At 57.2% G+C, this 20868-nt stretch overlaps 1 protein-coding gene across 1 annotated transcript; it reads left to right on the top strand.

Moving 5' to 3' along the window:
• Positions 1 to 243: 243 nt before the first annotated feature.
• CD5 (CD5 molecule) lies at positions 244 to 19997 on the top strand. The gene is made up of 11 exons (XM_049645408.1): positions 244 to 500; positions 9570 to 9608; positions 11828 to 12139; positions 12640 to 12702; positions 12964 to 13296; positions 15331 to 15621; positions 16261 to 16386; positions 17120 to 17173; positions 18048 to 18167; positions 18752 to 18843; positions 19181 to 19997. The coding sequence occupies exons 1-10, from the start codon at positions 449 to 451 to the stop codon at positions 18838 to 18840; spliced, it is 1479 nt and encodes a 492-aa protein (XP_049501365.1). The 5' UTR covers positions 244 to 448; the 3' UTR covers positions 18841 to 18843; positions 19181 to 19997.
• Positions 19998 to 20868: the final 871 nt, after the last annotated feature.

Below are 20868 nucleotides of genomic sequence, written 5' to 3'. Positions count from 1 at the left end.
GACCCCTGCCTCGGGGACTGGTCCCCTGCCCCCTCAGTCCCCCCTCGGGCCTCCCCTCTGTGGGGGCCAGGCCTCCTCCCTCTCCGCAGCCCGGCCGAGAGCTCCCCAACGCCGTGGCACCCCCGCCAGGCGGTGTGGCCCGCAGCCTGGCCCGGCGTCCTGCGGTCGGGTGGGGGGACGCGGCCCCAGCCCGGCGCGCCTCAGGCAGGAAGCTGGCAGGGGCCAGGGCCGCCATTCGAACTGGGGCAGATGGTTTTGCCAGGAGGAAGTTGACAGTTCAACTTCAAACACGGATGACGCAGGCCCCACGCTGCCTGCTCCCCTGTCCCACCCCTGCCCGCGCCGGCCCGCCCCACCCCTCCTCCCTGAGAGGGAGACACGGGAACCAGACACCCTGCGCCCACAGGTGCCGAGCTTGGCGAGGCTGAGGCAGGAGGAGGCCGCGCCCATGGGGTCTCAGCAACCACCACTAGCCGCCCTGTACCTGCTGGGGGTGCTGGGTGAGTACCCCGCCTGGGGCATGTACCGGGTACTGGGACTCAGGGGTGCAAGGGAGAAGATGCCAGTTGTTGTTCTGGTCTGACTCAGGCCCACATGGCACCTCTCTGGACCATCAGGGAGGGCTGAGGCCGCGCTGCTGGTCCCCCCCACCCCATCCCTTCACCGCACGTCCCCCATTCTGCTTCACTCCCGCACCCTTCCAGGTGGGACCCGTGCCCCCATCAGACTCTCAGCCCAGAAATCAAGTCGTCCAGCGCCCGTCTGGCCCCAGCGTCCTCTGCAGCTGGACCGCCACCCCTCCCCCAACCTTGAGTGCCCTGGATGCACCAGGGACGGGGACTCACGGTCTCCTGGGCAGTTCTGATGATGCTCCGAGCACAGTGGGCCCAGGCAGGGTGGGGGCCGCCTCTGAGAACACAGCTGGGCGCGTGTCAGACATGCACCCTTAGGTGCCAGTCTCCCTCGCTCTGTCCCAGGGGAGCCCCAGCCAGGCCCACCAGCCAGGGCGTGAGCACGCACTTGGGTCCGCTCTCGGGCCACCGTGAAAGCCCCCCGGGGCCTCTGAGGAGCTGAGGGGTGGGTGAGTCTGGGGCCTCCTGTTTGCTGGGAGGGAGTGGGTGGAAGCTGGTAGTCTCCCCATTTATGAAAAGCAGGGGGTAAACTGGACGAGGTCTGCCCCCCTTCTCAAGGGTTTGGGGGTTACCGTGGGGCGAGAGAGATGTTTGCCTACGGGACGGGTGGGAACTGGAGGGGGCCGCGGTTTCCCAGTTTGGAGGGAGAGGACGCGGGGACCATGGCCTGCCTGAGCAGGGAGCCTCAGGCCCTCCCAGACAGGCTGGGGCATAGCGTTTGAGTATATGTGTGTGAGTAGGTACGAATGTGTGTGTGTGTGTGTGTGTGTGTCTTCACGGGCCAGACATGGTCTCCAAATGTAGGTTTACCTCCCCCCGCACACGGACGGTGGCCCATGTGCACACACACAGGCTCACATGGCACTTTTTAACATGAAACTGCAAGAGATCCATCCCTTCTGTCCCCAGGGCAGATGTCCCCAGGGAGGTGGGACCCTCCTGAGGAGCTGCTGGGGCTTCCTTGGCCCTGAGGATTCCTAGGATGGACCCCGAGTTCCCTCAGCTGTCCCTGACCTGTGGCCTCTGACCCGACTGGAGCAGGGAGGCTGGCCGGGCTCCCAGCTGGGGCTGGGGGAGGGACCCTGCTCCATGGGTCTCCCATCCGAATGCCATCAAAGGGGCCAGGTCCTGGCAGGATCGGGCAGCTCCCTGAGCCCAGTGGAGCCCAGTGGAGCCCAGAGCCAGGGAGACTTAGAGGCAGCCCCATCACAGGGAGTATGGGAACCATCTGGAACCCCAGGAGCTCATGGTTCCCGGTGTGTGTTTGTGTGAACTGGTGGGTAATAAACATTCCCATCGTTTGGTTTGGTGGGTCACAGGTTACAAAAGACGCGTAAAGCCGTTTTCTTCTGTAAGCGTCACAACAGCCTATGAGGTAGGCGGGCCCATTGCCCCCATTTTACAGTCAGGAAAACTGAGTTCCGGAAAAGCCGAGAGGCAAGCCTGGGGCACGGCGCTAGTGAGCAGCAGAGCCGACCCCGGCCCAGCACTCCTGCTGTCACGGAGGCTCCCTGTCCCCGAAGAGCACAGACACCCCAAAGCCACTCCCACAAGTAGGAAAATGGCGGCAAAACACAACTGCCACCTGCGGATATGAGCACCAAGGGCAGGGGACCCCGAGGGCCAGAGCTAGGGCTGGGGGCAAACAGCACACATACCCTTTGAGCCATTCCAGGAGGAGACGCCCCACCACCAGACCGCTGGGGGTGCTGCGTCTCCTGGCTGGCCTTCAAGGTTGTGCCAGCAACTTGGGGACCTTTGGGGCATGAAGATGCCCGCGGTACACCTGGGGTGACAGTGACAGCCGCTCCCTCCTGTCATTGTCCTTAACCCCAAACTGCCTGGGGCTCACCTAGAAGGGGGAGAAGGGCGGAGGCAGCCCTGAGGGTCCGGCCCAGCCACCAGCACTGAAGCATGGCAAGGTCACGGGCTCTGCCGTTTGAATTCTGGTCCGCCACTTGCCAGCTGGGCGGCCTCGGACCACTCTGTCAGCTTCAGTTTCCTCCTCTGCAAAATGGGAATAATAAAAGAGCAGGGGTCCCATAGGGACTTATCAGGATTAAACAAATCAATGAACGTAGGGCTTTTGGTAGGAAGGTCGGTTAGAGGGTAGTAGGTGCTCAGCAAACACTGATGGTCGTAGTAATCATGACCATCATCATCATCAGGGTCGAGTCAGCAGGAAACAAGGTGACGGAGGACCTGGGGAAGCAGAGTCTTGCCAGAAGCTAGCCTGGCCATCGATCTTTCTCTTCCCCAGTCCCTTTGCACAGACTATTCACGCCTTCGTTTCTCCATCTACGAATATTCATGGAGCATCCAGCATGTGTCCAGCTCTGTGTAAACGCACTAGGGACAGCCAGCCCTGGACAAGGGCACCCAAACACTCCCGAGTTCCTAGAGCTCATGCTAAGTACAACGAAGGAAACAACAACAGCTGAGACTCAGTGGCCAAGCAGATGCAGGAAAGAGCCAGCCGGGCAGAGAAAAGAGGGAAGTGTCCCCAGGGGTTGGCGAGGGCACAGGCAATGGTCAGGACAGGCCCAAGAGGGGCTGGGCATCCATGGGAGAGGAGGGGAGAGGGGCTCTAGCTGCGAGCAGGCTGCCCGGCCCGCGGTTCCACGATGTGGAGGCTGAGGGTCTTGCTGGTTCTGGGAGCAAAGAAAATGGCCAGCTTTTCCCAGGGAATAGAGGGACCTGGGGGCTCAGGGGCTGTCCCTGGCCCTTCCGGTCACTCTGTCCAGCACCAACACCTCAGCAGGGTTTTCCCCACAGAGACTGAGGAGGGACCTCAACTCCACCTGATAAAATTGATGGGTCACCTACTCCGTGTGTGTGCACGCATTGTGGGTGCGTGTATGAACCGTGCGAGCGTGCTGTGTGCGTCCTTGTGTGCATATGGGTTGTGTGCACGCGCGCGTGTGTGAAGGCCTGTGGGACTTTGGAGTAACGCGGACTGGAGTTTGATTTCTATCGGGCCACTCACAGATGACAAGAACACGAGAATCTTAGCCTCCTCATCTCAAAATTGGGGATGACGACCGTGCCCACTTTAAGGGACAATGCAATTGTTAAAGGTGGCTCATCCATTCATTTAGACAGCAAGGATTTATTGAGCACCTACTATATGCCGGCCACTATTCTAAGTGCTGTGGACACAACTGAACAATCGAGATCCCTCCCCTGGTGGATCCAAGATAGTAGTCGGGGTGTGATGGGAAGACCAGTGATGGCCCGGGTGCTGGGAGGTCATGGGTGGGGTGGGGCTGGGGGATTGAGAGTGCTGCGGGGTCGGGGGGGGGGGGGTTGTGCTTACCCAGGGAGGGGGCAGTGCATCTCACAAGGAGATAATATTTGGGCAAATGCTTGTAGGAAGTGAGTGTTCACACTGGGTGGGACTGGTGAGGACGATCCAGGCAGACAGGCCTGTGGGCACCCAGCCGGGTGGGGGAGGGGCCGTGCAGGCAGAGTAGAAGGGGAAGTGGGATAAGTGCCCTCGAAAGGAACGGTCCCCCTCACCTTCCCAGGTCCACACACCTTATCCCGAGCCTCGGGCCAGATCTTTTGGGAACTCAGAATTTTCCAGATTGCAGGTCATACCGTGTATGTGCTGGGCGTTCGTTGCACGCCAACAAGGTGTCGGGCAACACCCATGTCCCCATTCAGTGAAACACGAATTCGCACTAAGAGAGACCCATGAAGGCTGCAAATGCCTTCCCGCCAAATGCACCAGAAAAAGACTTCTGGTTTGGGGTTTTGAGGGATGATGAGAGATGATGGCCCTGAATCGCTTCCTCCCTAGCTACCACCACCACCATCATCATCACATCCGGTTCCCACAGGGACACTGAGACTCCCTTTTCCCTTGGGGTACAGCTGGGACAGGTGTGGTGGGACAGGGTAGGGAATTGGTGGTGGTTGGCAGAGGCTAAAAGGGTCCTGCACCACCACAGACTCCCATGGAGGTATCTAGAATGAGCCTTTCCCTCACTGGCCTCAGTTTCCCCTATCTGTACGCCAGGGGTAAGCAGGCTCCCTGTTCTCCCGGTGGCAGATTCCCATAGGGCCTTACCAAGCGAAGATGATGGTATTTCTTGTCCTGACCCCACCATCTGCAAGCTGTGTGCCCTTGGGCAAGTCGCTCGACCTCTCTGAACCTCAGTTTCCCGATCTGAAAAATGAGAATGAGCATGGGCCCGTCCTCAACGGGGCTGTGGGTACAAAAAAACTTCGGGATGTGCAAAGCTCTGAACAAAACGGAGGGCTTGTCGCTGTCACCTTGGAGACGCACGTGTGGCATGAAATTCAGGCAAATTCAGTCGGACAGAGCAGGCCAGCAGCGGGAGAGCGATCACGGTGTAGACCGTGCCCGTCGTCCTGCCGGCAATCAGCCGGCATCCGCCGGGTGGGACGGCGCAGGCCCCTTGCACGGGATTAGAGGCCCGAATCTGCTGTCTCTTCTGCGGGAAGAGTCCCTCAGGCTTCTTCTGGCACAAACTGTGTGACTCTCCACGTTCTGCACATAAAAAGACTCCTGATCAAAAACCAACCACTTCGTCTGGTGCTCGATGGAGAAACGGAATCGGGGGCCTCTGTGATCTCTGTTTCCCTGAAGCCTCGATACAGACTCGAGTTAGACACGGCTCCGCTGATTAGCGTCATTTCAGAAAAGGGGGGCTTCTGACCTTCCAAGTGAGCTTCTCATCAGAGGACAAAAGGAAGAAAAATCCAGAACACCCCCAGAAGGCAGCCCGACGTGTGGTGTTTGCTGTAAATCGGTGAGACGTGTGTGGACTATTCGAGGGAATCGTTGTTTATGGCAAAATGGAGCCTCGGACCTCCAAGCCCCACGAAGCCCGTCCGCTGGCTGATCCGGGAAACCGGGTGGTGACGGCCCCCTTCAGTGAGGCTGTCGAGAGGAGGTGGGGTCTGCCATGAAGAAAGCTCGCCCTGGGGTCTGCTCGAGGTCAGAGCTCCATCGACGTTCGCTGTCACTGTGACTGTCCGTGGTGTCCCAGCCCCTCCCTGGGACCCTGCCGCCATGCCTCCACTGCTTTGCCAGCGTATGGTGGCTGCAAAGACAAATGTGCGTGGGTCCCCGCAGGGCCTGTGAGTGAGCCCGGGGCTGGCCAGCCTGGGCCCAGTCCCAGCTCTGCTGAGTACTGCCAAGTGGAACCGCTAACACGGGCCCACGAACATGCATCTGCGATTCCAACCCCCCCCCCAAAAAAACGTTTGTAGATTTCTGGAAAACGCCCTTGGGGCAAATCCTGACCTGAACAAATGGGGGGCTATTTATAATCTCGCGCGTCCCACCTAGTGTGAAAATTCATGTGCTTCGCTGCAGAGCCCATCATGTGTTTGAAGCGGGGGCCCTCCAGACACGGGGTGACAGTAGGGTGCCTCGCTCTGCAAATGCGGAGATGAAGAGAGGGGCCAGGAGAGCGAAAACGCGGCCTGTCTCTCTCTCTCTCTCTCTCTCTCTCTGTCTCGGGCTTTCTCAGCCTTGCGCTCTGCCTGGGCTCGGCCACTCCAAGCCTGAAATAGTGGGGCTCCGGAGGGAAGGCTGACAGGGGAGGGAAGGGGCCTCTGGAAGATTCTCATTCCTGGCCCCAGCTGCTCGGCCGTAGTTGTGGATGGCGGATTAGGAAATGACACCACGCGTCCATGCCTCTCGTCCCTCATGGTCTCCCGGGGCTCCAGGCTTCAGTTTGCAGATTCTGCAGCCATAGAGCCTTGGGCCTCAGGCTGCAGGCGGGGGGCTGGCTAAGCCGCAGCCCCAGAAGGTCTCAGAGAGAACCTGAGCGCAGTCTGCAGGGTCCCAGGGAAGGAGGTTGTTGGTCGGACCCCTGTGAGAAGCAGCTAAAAGAATGAAAAAAAATGTCATGGACAATGATAAACCTGAACCTGTCTCTGGACACACAGAATCTCAGCGTCCGCTTCTGCCTGGCCCCCTGCCAGCCACTGAGATACACCAGGAACTAAAGATTATAGATCAGAGAGGTGTGAACCGAGAGGAAGGTGAGGGATCATGGAGTCTAACTTCCTCATTTTACAGTGAGGAAGCCAAGTCCAGACAGGCTGGCCAAGGTCACAGAGCAAGTTCGTGGACAAGCCTCCCCATGGCACGTTTCACTAACTGAACGGAATTTCAAGTCCATTCCCTCTCATCAGGTTTGCACATCCCGAAGCATGCAGGATGTTGGTGAAACACGGGGCAGGCTGTCACAGCCTTCCCTCTGAAGGGAGGGGAGGCAGCGTGACCCAGCAGTCAAGAGTGCAGAGTCTGTGACAGATGGCCTGGCTTGGAGAACCGGCCCCAACGGTCATCAGCGGCTTGGCAAGTTGGCCAATCTTTCTCCATTTCTTCACGCATAAGATGGGGATCAAAACGATAATGCCTACTGCATAGAGCTATGGTGAAGTTTGAGAGAATTAATGTATACAGATGCCCGGATGAGGGACGAGCCAGGAAATGCTGCCCTACTGAGAACATCAGGCACCCAGAGAGAGACAAAGCCCTGGGCTACCTAGAAACCCTTCCTCCACAGAGCATTTAGGGACTTTACTTGGTTCTCTAGTTTGTTCAGTCTTGCCCAAGAATGTTCTCTAAGCAGGGCCTGGGCCATTCTGTGTGAGATCTGCAAGAATGGTCTGGTCCACCCCCTGCCCACAGAGGATTCAATGTCTGAGGGTTCCAGCGCCTCGGGGTCAGGGCCTCGGGCACGTTCATCTCCGCATCCCCAAACGCGGCACTTTGGAGACACAACTAGGTGACAGAGAGCATGGGTTCGGAAGGCAAACTCACAGTTTGAATCCAGTCGTTGGCAGTGTCTGCCTGGACAGAGCATTTTCCCCTCTCCCAGTATCTACACCATGATTGGATTCAACTCACATCATGGAGCCGTATGGGAGATTAATAATGATGTCCGTAAGGAACCGCCCTGAGTGCTGAGTACACAGTAGGTGCTCAATAATTGCTCGCTTCTGTTAATAATGAATGTTGACTGTGGTGACCTTGGGAATATGACGGTGTCCAGGGGGAGAGAGAAGTGGTGAGTCCCCTTTTCTCTGGCTCTCCAAGCATCCCAGACAGGCAGCCATTCTTCCCCGGGAGGCCCGCCGTCCTCCCCAGGCCTGACCAGCTCAACCAGCAGTGACACCAGCCCTGAGCATCACGGTGCCGTGACGGCTTTATCACAAGGGGTCTTGGTTGCGGGGAGACGGCTGGCTGGCTGGGGCATGTCTTCCCTTAAAATGCTACCACCGCCTCCAGAACACTCAGGCAAAAACAGGCTTTTTTAAACGCACCTATGTTTCTTTTTCGTCTTGACTTATTTTTGAGAAAGAGAGAAAGGATCTGTGGAGAGAGGAGGACAGAGGATCTCAAGCAGGCTCTGCACTGACAAAGCAGTGAGCCCAGACACGGGGCTCAAACTCACAACTGTGAGATCGCGACCTGAGCCTAAGTCAAGAGCCAGACGGTTAACCGACTGAGCCACCCAGGCGCCCAAAACACATTTTTAACACCCGACAGTAATTTCCCCAAAGCAACTTAAACGGAACTATTTGCTCTGTAAAGTAGTGACCCTCGTTCCCAGTCGAGAAAGCAAGTCCGGGAGTCAGGCAGATGGAAATCAAAGCACCTACTTCATGCCTGACAAACCTGAGTGGCAAACCCGGGGGGTGGGCTCTGAGGCCACACGAGCGTGCCCCCCGCCCCGTCCCTTGCCGGCCCAAATCAAACCTCCACGGCAGCCACAGATGAACTGGCCACAGGCTGCTCCGTGAGCTTCCCACTCTGCAGTCAGAAGGGGCTGGGAGAAGGCCCGACGTCCCAACTGGCCCACGTTACCGTCGAACGTGCCTGGGCAGGAGCCACGCCAGAGGGGAGGCCAGATCCCTAAGACCCGTGTTCGCTGGGACAGTGGCCCTGACCCCTTTGTGCCTTACGTTGAGCCAGCCCCAACCTCTCTGAGCTTCGACTTCCTCCTCTAGGAGCTGGGAGCTGTTAAAAATAAATCGCTGCCATTCCTATCCCGCCATGGGGAGACTAAGAAGTAACAAATGTTGCCCGGGTTGCCCATTCTGGGTCATTTCTCTGGTTCTCTACAACCAGGAAGTTCAAGCTTTTTTTTTTTAAATTATTTTTTAACGGCTTTATTTACTTTTGAGAGAGAGAGAGAGAAAGAGCAAGTGCGCGAACGAGCACCAACAGGGGAGGGGCAGAGAGAGACGGAGAGAGTCCCAAGCAGGCTCCACACTGTCAGCGCAGAGCCCGATGCGGGGCCTGAACCCACGAACTGTGAGACCACGACCTGAGCCGAAACTGAGTCGGAAGCTTAGCCGACTGAGCCGCCCAGGCGCCCCTGAATTTCGAACTTTTTTTTTTTTTAGATTGAAAGCAACGCCCGTGACAGTTTTACGTTGCAGCCGAATGCACTAAGAAGTGATCCCTATCTTCACAGCCGTTCTCTGTTCTAGTTCATTTCAGTTTGTCAAGATTTGATGGTTGCTATTACTAAATAATTTTTAAGAGATTAATGGTTGTAAGCCTGCATGTCGCTACAAGGGGATAGCCCGCGGAAACGTTGGGAGGCAATGGAAATATTACCTTGACCAGGAGGGTGATCGGACGGATCTATGTATGTGTTAACATTTATAGATCTGTGCGCTAAAGGCAAATCAATGTTACTGACGTTCGTTTTAAAAGAAAAGTTTAAAAACAGGAAAAAAAATTGACCGTTGCAACCCACGAAATTGGTTTCACGACCCTCCTAGGGGTTCTGACGTGTAGTATGAAACTCCCTGCCTCTGGACCCCATATTGGGGGGCGCAGAAGAGGCCACTGCTCAGGCTGTGTGCTCAGGGTGTAAGGGGGGGGGGGTTGGCAGGAAGGAGGTTCCACTTCCTGATCTTCCTCTCTCCTTTCTGCAGTCACTTCCTGCCTGGGAGGGCCCAACTTGGAGAACTCAGGTAAGGAAGGGCCATACAGAGGCCTGGAGCAGGGGGTGACGGGGGGTGGGGCGGGGCTGTGATTCCATCAGGCTGTAGGGGGACCTGCCAGGGTGAACCCCACCCCACAGAGGGAGCGAGCCCCAACACACACACACACACACACACACACACACACACTTAGATGCCCATGTGCGGATGGATGCCCTCGATGGCCATAAGGCACCATACAAAATGCCAGTCCTCGTGATAATTATCATTATAACCCACTCACCATGCAGAGAAAACATACTGGCCCATAAATGCACCCTGCAGAGTCCTGTTTCCTTCTCAGTCCTGCCGGATCTCCCTGGTCAAATGTATTTGCAGCCGAGGCCGCACAGAAAGGCGGCACAAGATTGTAAAGTAGATCGAATGCCCTGCCTTCGAGGTCGGACTTTAAGAGGCTAGTGTATCCCAAACAAAGTTCCATGGAACATGTTGGATAAAAGGTAGGCAACATCATGTCACTCACTGGAGACTGAACCAGTGTGCCGGCTAGGAAAGCCCCTGAGAAGTCCTGCAGGGAAGAAACCTGTTAAATGTTTTTGTTTTTGTTTTTTAACTCAGCAGTTCTCAGATTCACTTCACCCCAGACCTCACGCTTTCACATCTCCTAAGATAACATCATGCTGAATGTATTTTGGGATAAATGTGGCTAGAGTCTCACGAAGCCATGTGCAACCAGAAGGGGCCGCAGGGGCCTTGGCGGGCCTACAGAGGCATCCTAGCTGTGAGTTCTGGCAAGTGGCTTGTCCTCTATAAGCCCCAATTTCCCCACCTATAAAATGGGGAGAAAAATCTGTTCCCTGGTGGGGATTCAGTTAGTCTGCTCGCTGGAGGGAAAGCTTCAGAATATCTTGCCAGTGTCAGGTGTTGGAACAAGTCCCCTTCGTCTCTAACTAGTCTAGTGACCTTGGCAAGCCCTAGCGAGCCCCGTGCTTCTGCTCCCCAAGCCTAGAAGAAAAAGGCAGCCTGACCATAAGTTTCCAACCAGGGAAAATCTCTACCTCCCAATCACTTGGAAAAATCTTTTTACATTAAAAAAAAAAAAAAAAAAAAGTCTTGAATAGGGTAATACAGTTGCCTGGCTTAAAACTTTAAAAATATAAAAAGACCTACAGTGAAGAATCTCATTTCCATTTCTGTTTCCCATCTGCCCAGTCCTTCCCTCACCCTAACACCCCAGGTGACGGCCACATGGATTCCTTTCTTGTCTCCCTTTTCAGAATCTACGCAGAAGCAAATATATACCCTTATTCTCCCTCTCACGGAGCTTTATAAAATCACACCCTCCGTGTTCCTACCTATCATCCAACGATTCCACTCCTAGGTATTCACCCAAGAGAAACGGAACACGTGCCCCTACAGACAGACATCCGTTCAGGAATGTTCCGTGCGGCTTTGTTCACCGCAACCAAATGGCAGCTCGATGCACAGACAGTGGCCTGGCCACGCAGTGAGACACTATTCCACAATAGAAAGGAAGGTGAGACATGTCAGGATGCAGAGAAACCGCAAACACAGAGAGAAAGAAGCCAGACAAAAAACACAGAACGGCAAAAGCAAAAACACACGGTAACGAGTCCACTTACATAACGTCTCAGAAGAGGCAAAACTCCTCTTTCGCGACAGAAAGCAGATCGGTGGTCGCCTGAGGCGGGATTCAGGGAAACTGACTGCCCAAGGGACACCAGGGAACTTTCCGGGTGACGGAGACGGGCTGCAACTCGAGCGTGGTGGTGCTTACACGTGGCTGTACCTCTGTCAAATTCCATTGAGCAAGTGCCCTTAAAATGAGTGCGTTTCACTGTGTATAAGTCGTGTTCACAAAATTGATTTAAAAGTTAGAAAAATCCAAACGGGTGCCAGGCCCTATTTCTATGGAAACAGAATTTGCAGGAGTGGGGCGATCCCGCTGGAGAACGGGGGCTGAGAACCTGCCATTCCGAGCTCCCGTCGGCTCCGAGGTCTCGAGCCCCTTCCTCTGGGGTCCGGTTTTGGGGGACCGCCCCAGTGTGTGGGAAGTCCCCGCAGCGCCCCAGAGCTCCCAGGATCGAGGCAGGCAGCCGGGGGCAGGGGGTTGGTCAGAAGACAGCCTGGCTGGGCATGGGAACCCGGTGGAGTGAAGGCCGTGAGGGGTCCCCCACGGAGGGCCCTTCCCATCCTGACCCACCCGCATACACCTCTTTGACCCCCAGGGTTCCAGGTGAGACTGACAAGCTCCAACTCGCACTGCCAGGGCCAGCTGGAGGTCTCCTTCAAGAAGAACGGACCGTGGCACACGGTGTCTAGCCGGAGCTGGGGGAAGAACCCGAACCACTGGGAGGACCCCAAGCAGGCCTCGAATCTCTGCCGCCTGCTGTCCTGCGGGAAGGCCGTGGCCTTTGCCCACTTCCCTGACTTCAACAGTCCCAAGAACCAGATCACCTGCCACGGACTCGTGGGGTCCTTCTCCAACTGCAGCTTCAGCAACGCAAACCAGAGGGACCCTCTGGGCCTGATCTGCCTGGGTGGGTAACTAGCCGGCCACACAGTGTGCTCGGCCTGCGTACCAGCCCCGAGGAGGCAGCCCCGGGGCCTGGGATCTGGGGCCTGAGCAGGCAGGTGGAAGGGAGCTCCTGATTGACAGCAACCTCCCCCGCCAAAGAAACACACACCATTGGGGAACTGGAGGGGGAGGGCTTGGGGGAGGGAGCACCTGTCTGGTGGGAGGGAAGAGGCCCAAAAGCGGATTCTGCCAATTGCTAACATTAAGGTCTCCTCTTAACCTTCATTGTACCCACCGCGAAATGGGCTGGTGCTGCCCGCCCCACAGGAGGCCTAGAGACAACGTGTGGGGCAAGTGGGCTTCACGGGGCCAGTGGCACTTAAATCCTGACTTTCAGGTCTTTCTCAAAACTGCCAGGGGCTCCCAGCGCTCCCCCCTGATCCCACATTCTCTCCCTGAAACCTCCAGTCCTCCCTCCCCAGGGCTCTTGTCCCTCCTTCACCAGAGTGTTTTTTATTGCAGAGCCACCCAGGACAGCACCTCCTCCCACGACCCCCCCACCCACAACCACTCCACAGCCCACAGGTAAGAGGATTCCGAGGTCCCTGGGGGCAGGGTGCTGTATTTAGCCAATGAAAACACAGGATGCCCAGTTGCCTTTGAGTTTCAGACGAACGTGGAAAGGCTTCGTGTTTGTCCCATGCAATATGGGGCCTCACCACCTCCCACGGCTGTCGGCCAGTCTTCCATTTGTCCCTGTGTTAGAGCCAAAGGGCCGGGAGCAAGGAAGCCCCCACTGCCAGCCCCGCCGAGCTCAGGCCTGCTGCCCTCTGTCTCCCCCCGCAGCCCCTCCCAGGCTGCAGCTGGTGGCAGGGCCCGGGGGCCTGCGGTGTGCCGGCGTCGTGGAGTTCTACTGGGGCAGCCGGGGTGGTGCCATCAGCTACGAGGCGCAGGACAAGACCCAGGACCTGGAGAACCGTATCTGTGAGGCCCTCCAGTGCGGCTCCTTCCTGAAGCATCTGCCAGAGGAGGACGCCGCCAGGGCCCAAGACCCAGAGGAGAGCAGGCCCTTGCCAATTCGATGGAAGATCCAGAACACGAGCTGTGCCTCCCTGGAGCAGTGCTTCAGTAAAGTCCAGCCCCGTGAGGGCGGCCAAGCTCTGGCCATCGTCTGTTCTGGTGAGTGAGGCCCGGTGAGGACCAGACGGGGCGCCCCCAGACGGTCAGTCAACGCCTGTGTCTGGAAACCCCTGCATGTAGCACAGGGCACTGGGCACTATGAACGGGAGGGAAACAGGCCCGGGTGGGGAGGCTGCAACTCAACACCCAGCGCCTGGGGAGTCCCTGCAAAGTGACATCGAACAAGCCCAATGCATTGCTGGCATGGCGGCCGCTCAGGAAGGTGGGGTCAGCAGGACTTCCAGGACGAAGCCAGGTCTCCCTGTAGGTTTGGAAGGAGGAGAGGAGCATGGGTTTGGGGGGAGCAGAGCACAGAGGGCGTTTTAGGTGGGAGCTGTGACTTGTGCCAAGGACCAGAGCAGACGAGGCGCTTGGAGGGGAAGCAGCCTTGCCGGAGGGGAGTTTGTAAATCCCAGAGACCGAAGAGGGTGGAGCGGTGGTGACAAGCGGGAGGTCCCCGAGGCGCAGCAGGCAGAGAGAGACCAGAGCAGGTCCTCCGAGAGCTTCCTGCGGAGGCTCCTGCACAGAGGGCAACCAGAAGCCTGGGTATCCGACGTAGCTGAGGGGAGGAGGCCAAAGAGGGAGGCCTAGGGGACCCCAAAACCAGGACCGCAGGTCAGATTGAGAATAATCCTAGCACGCCTTGGGAAGTGGTGGGTTCCCATCCCCGGAGGGTTCTAGTGGAGTCCAGACTGTAAGAAGTCATACCTCCCCGGGACTCACATGGGGCCAGGGACGCTCCCAGGACATTCGTTCATTTTCACAACAACCCAAGGAAGTGGCTGCTATTATGCCCACGTTACAGATGAGGAAGCTGAGGCTCAGAGAAGTTAAATGTCTTGCCCAGCATCCCAGAGCACTAGCTGGGATTTCTACTCCAGCGGTGTCACTCCAGGCCCCCACCTGTCTCAGCCTTGGCTGCCTAAAGTGTGGTCCTGGACTGACCCGGATCTGCATTTCAGCAGGGTCCTGGGCGGGGCAGGAGGTGCATGCATGAATCTAGGAAGCTTTGCCCCGGACCACTGGGCTATCCCATTAGCAGACCTGCTCCCACCCCCACTCCTCCCCTCCCCATCCGCCAACCTCCCCACCCCCAGCCCAGGTGGATACTTATGGTGAATGAGTGAAAACACTGCCCCTCCAGGTAGAAGCAGCCCCCTCCACGCCCCCCACCCCCACCCCAGGCCCAGGGTTTCCTGGCCTGATGAGGGAAAAAAAAACGTTCTGGCTCTCAGCCCCACCCACCCCTGCCCTCCAGCAGGCTACAGCCTGCAAAACAGACCCAGAGGCCTTGCCTTTGAATGGCTTTTCTAAATAGAACACTTACTGGGGCCTTGAAGACAGATGTTGCTATGGAAACTGGCCAAGCCGGTGAGATCACAAGTCTCTCTACCCTGAGCCTCGGCTCAGGGGGGGCCTCAGCTGAGGACCCCAGCAGTGGACCCCAGGCCCCACCCTGACAAGCAGAAATGGATTCGGTGTCTCTCTCTGAAAGGACCAGGCCCTTTCATGAAAGCCCACCCCTCGAGGCTGGGCAGAGGATTCCTGGGTTCTGTCCCATCCCGGGCCTCAGTTTCTCCTTTCGGGAAAAGCACTCCCATCCGGCCCCCTCCCCCAAGGAGCAGCAGGAAAATGAGAATGGTTCCCAGAGGGAAGTGGACCCAGGAGGAGCCTGTTTCTCGCTGCTCCTCTCTTACCTCCACCTGCTCGGGCGCCGACTCCCTCCCGCGGTTGCCGGGGGCGTCTCCCCTCCGCCAGATTCTACCCTGAAAGCGCCGGTGCCCGCAGGCCTCCAGATAGCTACCGGCCGCTGCCCAGAGGTGCCAGGGAAAGAGCTTGATGGGGGAAATGCCAGAAGATGCAAGAAGGAGGGAAGGACAGGAAGAAAGGTGCTCCCAGCCGCCCATGAGCTGGGCTCTGCCGGGGCCCCTCTTGGCCGGCGACCTGGGGCCCCCGTGGCCAGGCGTGTAGGCCAGGGGCCGAGGGAGCTCCCTCCAAACCTCCCACCTGACCTCCATTGCGTCCCCTCTCCAGATTTCCAGCCCAAGGTGCAGAGCCGCCTGGTGGGACGCCGCGGCCTGTGTGAGGGGTCCGTGGAGGTGCGCCAGGGCAAGCAGTGGGAAGTCCTGTGTGACAGCCCCCGGCCCAAGGGCACGGCGCGGTGGGAGGAGGTGTGCCAGGAGCTGCAGTGCGGCAGCGTCGACTCCTACCGGGTGCTGGATGCCATCGAGACCTCCCATGGGCTCTTCTGTCCCCAGGAGAAGCTGTCCCAGTGCTATCAGCTTCAAGAGAAAAAAGCCTACTGTAGGAGGGTGTTTGTCACATGTGAGTTGGCCACAGCCCACGGTGGGTTTTCTCTCTAGAACCTAGTCAGTGAGCATGTTGCTGAAGGACAGGATCCAGGAGCCCCGGAGCCCTAGAAAAGGATGGAGAGGTGGCAAATGGGGGAGAAGGGGCGACTGTGCTCAGCAGTGAACGTGAACGGCACATAGGAGACTGACCACAATGAACTAGGGAATTTTCATCCTATCTTCTACTCTTCCAGGATGGAAGATAGAAAAGCAAGAGAGAAATGGTAATAGAATAATGCGTGAAAGAGAGGGAGGGATGGACGGATGGATGGATGGCAATTAGAATATGATGGCAAGGTGATCCCTTATAAGCAAGGGGCAAGGGTAGGAAGTTAAATAGTTGATAACAAGAGTGGCAAATGATAGCTGGATGATGAATTGCTGGATGACAGATGGGGGACAGATGAATGGGTAACAGAGAATTCGAGAAAGTGGGGAGAGGAGGAGGAGGAGATAACTGCCTTCCGGACAAGCTGGTGAATTACTGCAAGGAGCAAGAGGGAAGGGCAGGGGTACAGATGGGGCGGGGGAGCCAACTGGCCAGTAGCTTCTCTCTGAGCCTACAGTCCCGATACCCCGGGCAGGACCGCCCTGATGTCTCTGTCTCCCCCAGGCCATGACCCAAACCCAGCAGGCCTGGGCGCAGGCACCGTGATGAGCATCATCCTGGGCCTTGTGCTCCTGGCCGTGCTGCTGGTCGTGTGCGGCCCTCATGCCTACCGAAAACTGGTGAAGAAATGTAGGTGCGGGCGCCCCAAACGCCCTCCCTTTCAAGCCCCTTTAAGAGGAGCCGGGTGGGCGGGAGGGCACCTCTGCTTCGCCACCCAGCCCCGCCCAGCCCCACCCCTCTCCTGCCCATAGGAACAGAAAGAGAAAGTCAGGAACATGGTAAGAAGTGCCGATTGGCGCACACCGGGGGAGGGCGTGGCAATTCTTCAGACTGGGGCACGCCCCCAGCCTCCGGGGATACGACCCAGGCCTGGCTCCACCCCCTAGCGGCCACAGGATGCTGATTGTGCCGCTTCCTCTCTGAGCCTCAGTTTGTTCATCCATCTAATGGGCGATTGTCGTGAATATAGGGGGCTGTTATCCTAGCCTTGCAGAACTCTGGAGAAAATTCTTCAGGGACAGGAAGCGAGATTAGAGAGGCTGAAAAGAGAAGGCCTGGAGGGGTACAGTGTTGGCCAGGTCCCCAGCGCCCTCCTAGGTTCTGGTTCTAAAGCCCTGTGGTTGTTTCTCTTGGAGAAGCAGCCCCTAGACCAGCTCCTTCGGCATGAGATTGGTCCAGGTACTGTCCTGAGCAAGTCAGAAAACTGAGACCCTGAAAGACTTCAGGGGGCAAAGTTCAGCAGTCCTGCCTTCAGCTGCACCTGCCTCCCTTCTCCAGTCCCTCACCCCCTACCCCCCATCCTTCCCTCCCACGATCCCTGCCCAGCCCTTGTCCTCACGTGCCTTTCCTGTCTGTCGCCCAGTCCGCCAGAAGAAGCAGCGCCAGTGGATTGGCCCGACAGGAATGAACCAGAACAGTAAGTGTCCCCAGAGGCAAGGTCCTCCCTCAGCCCCAGCCAGTGTCCACAGGGGTCACGGCTCACTGCTGACCACAGATGGAGGAGCCAGCAGCTACTTGAGGCCTCTGACCTCCACCGTGCTCACCTAAGGTGGGGCTGTGGTCACCAGGTGTCCTCAGGTGGGGCTGTGGTCAACAGGTGTGAACAGGTGGTGCTCCGAAAGGAGGACTCCATGATCACATAGGTTTAGATGTGGAGGAGTTAAGCAAAATTAGAGTTGGTTCTTTATTTCAGGACTTATCAGAACCTTAACGGGCATTTCTGCAAGAAAGGTTGGCCAAGCTAGCTTTATCACGGAACAACTTTAAAAGGCCAGTGTTAAAACATTTTGAAGCAGCTAGCCCGTCCTCTACCCTCGTTCTTCATCCTCTCTCCTAGACCGCCCTAACGGATGGAATTATGGCCCCCTCCCATTTTCCACTCCACGTTCTTCCTTCCCTTTTGCAAGTCAAGGGTCAGATCCTTCAAGAAGGCTCCGTGTTGTGGAGGGTTTTTGTCCTGTTCTGTTTTGTTTTACAAGACAAAGCCCTCAGTTCCAGGAGAGGAGGGACTGCATCTGCCCCTATCACTTGTGTTCCAATTCCCTGCTTAATACATGTTTGATGAATGACTAACTGACCAGCTGAAGTCCCATCCCGCCAATCAGATTGCTGGTCAACCCCCAGCTGCTCTAAAAGTCTGACCCCTGCAAGCGTGAGCCTGCCCTGGAAGAAAGGAGCAGAGGGATGCATCCCAGGAGTTGTGGGTGCCATGGAAATTCTGGGCACCTGTGGGGAAGGAGGAAGAGGACAGAGCAGCCAGGCTAATGACACCATCTCCTGCACCTGTTCAGTGTCTTTCCATCGCAACCACACGGCCACCGTCCGGTCCCAGGTTGAGAACCCCACAGTGTCACACGTGGAGAATGAATACAGTCACCCTCCTAGGAACTCCCACATCTCTGCTTGCCCAGGTGAGCAGCGGCTGATGCTTCCGGGGATGAAGGCAGGTGGGAGCACAGGTCACGCGACGGCCCAGAGAAGCGATGCCCCCGGGGACGGGAGGTGGGGGGCGCTCCGATTGCCCTTTGACAGCGGTCACAGCAGGGTACGGAAGGGATACGGCCTTAACAGGCCTGAGCTGTCCCCCCGGAGACCATGAGCCACTCAACTAGAGAGAAGAAGAAGCTGGAGATGCCATTAACCGCGGCACCGCTGTGACCTAACAGGCCTGTTTCTCTGCGGGGCCTTGAGGGCCGGATGGTAAACGAGGCCCCTCGGATTCCTTGGAGACAGAACAGAGCTATCTGTGGCCTGCAGGAGCCCTGTATCGAATGCTCCCTGACTGGCACTAACAATTAAGCCCCAGGGAGCCTGGAGTTCAGTATCATTAGTGAATGCTGGCTGATTTGATCAAAACAGATCCGGGACTGTCCAGCCACCAGCTCATAGAGCCCCTGTGATCTTCAAACCCCCACGGGCTTCTGGGCTTTCTCTCTTTCTCTTTGTGGCCTGGGGGGATAGAGCCTGCTGCAAATGGCCTCTGTTCTTTCTGCAGCTCTGGAAGGGGCCTTGCATCGTGTTTCCACCCAGCCCGATAACTCCTCCGACAGTGACTACGATTTGCACGGGGCTCAGAGGCTGTGAAAGGTGAGCCCGGCTCCCCGGCCCTCCGTTCCTCCCCTCCTGCCCACCCTGCCCGTCCAGAGCGGGGGACTCGGCACATCTTGACTCCTGTGGAGAGAGAGGATAACGCTAACAATTTAGGGGATGGGCGCTGATTTGGCAATTATGGCAGAAGGATCGTCGACCTTAACACCTCCTCCTAAAGTCCGTCTGAGAAGGCCACCCAAAGGAGCCCCTGTGAACTTCCTGATGGACCTACACCCCTCTGTCCCTGCCATCAGATCGGGGGCTTGGGGCCTGTCCCCCCACCTCCCTGAACCATCTCCAAGGTGTGAGGTTTCCTTCCCTTCTCACCCCACAGAACCAGCACCAGGCACAGAACAGCAAGTGCCCGACCTTTTTCCGGAACACTCTGCATTCGCCCCTTGGAAATTATTTCTGCCCCAAACCAGGAAATGGACCGAGGCAAGGGTGCCTTCAGACATGTCCTACGTCCCTGCCGCCGAATGCCGCGGGAGCCTGGCCCAGTGAGGACCCCCCAAACAGCTCGGCTGCGCCTCTGAGTGCGGGGGCCGTGAAAGGCAGAGCCCAGAGACAGACACGCGGGGAGCAGCACCGAGAGGAATCAGTTCTGTCCTCAGACTCTGCCCCCAGTGAGGACAAACAAGGAAGAGCCTCTCTGCCGTGGGGGTGGGGGCTCAGTTCTCCAGTGGATGTTTAATATGTTCTAATATGTTCTTTGTAAATAACAGCTTTTCTACTTCCTGAGAACTAGGGGGCCTCACATCCTCTGTCCAGGGTCCGGCCCCCGGACGCCTCTGGGGACATCGGTGTGGCTGTTGTGGTCAGAGGACTTCACACCCTAAACGAAGCCACTGTGTGGCCCGCAACTGCCACCTGCCTCGGAGCCCATCGCCACCCTCCCTCTACGGCCACCCTTCGCCCCCCCTTCGCCCCCCACCCCCGCTCCAAGACGTCTTCTCTAACAGAGAACACTAGATCTCTGGGGCCGCTGGCTGCCAAGCCCGAAGTGCCACCTCACTGCCTGGCACAAAGGGGGCACCTAGGAAATCCCTAGCCGATTTGGGGTTTTATTTCCAACAGCAGTTTAAAGTTCAAAGCTGTAGTGGTTTCAGCCAATCACAGTTAACTTCTTTTTTTTTTAATCTTTTATGTATTTATTTTTTAATGTTTATTTTTGAGAGAGAGAGAGAGAATCCAAAGCAGGCTCCAGGCTCTGAGCTGTCAGCACAGAGCCTGACGCGGGGCCTGAACCCACAAACTGCTAGGTCATAAACTGAGCCGAAGTCAGATGCTTAACCAACTGAGCCACCCAGACGCTCTAACTTCTTTTTTTAAGTGTATTTATTTGAGAGAGAGAGAGAGAGAGAGAGAGAGATCATGCTTGCACACACACACACACACACACATGCACGCATTACCCTGCAGTGACTGCCTGGGTTTCCTTAGCAAAAGGAAGGAAGGATGAGCGAGAGTGGGGGCATCTCACTGGGAACTTGAAAATCCAGTAAAGGCAGAGGCCGCGCGGGGCCCCGCTAAGCCCTTGGGCACCGGTCCCCTAAGAAGGCATCTTGGATCTGGGACCTTCCTCCACGCGATCTGTCACTGTATTCACTGGGTGCAAAAGCTCTTTACGGCCCAAGCTGCAGATGCCAACTCTGAAAAGGCGACAGGAAGTTACTAGAAGGATATGGGGGAGGGGCGCCCACAGAATCAGGGGAGCCAGGGGTACTGGCCTTCCAGAAGAATCTAGTCAGTGCCCTGCCAACACCTTCCACCCAGGCCTCCCGTCCTCCCCTGCCCAGGGCCCAGAGTCCTGTGAGAGCCCAGTGACCAAGCCCAGATCTCTGATCTGCCCCCAAACACGCTGGGGATCCAGAACCAGGGGCACGCAGTCACCTTCCTACACTTGGCAGGGGGGGAGGGGTTCCTCAAAAGGGACCGGAGAGCCTTCTTCGGGAGGGCTGTCGGGCAGCAAGAATTCCTGTCTCTTCAGAGGTCCTTCGAGCTGGACTCGGAACCAAATTG

This window comes from Panthera uncia, chromosome D1 (genome assembly GCF_023721935.1).
Source record: "Panthera uncia isolate 11264 chromosome D1, Puncia_PCG_1.0, whole genome shotgun sequence".
In the NCBI taxonomy this organism is placed as follows: Eukaryota; Metazoa; Chordata; class Mammalia; order Carnivora; family Felidae; genus Panthera; species Panthera uncia.
Note: the sequence above shows the minus strand (reverse complement) of the source record. Positions and strands in the feature narration are given on the sequence as shown.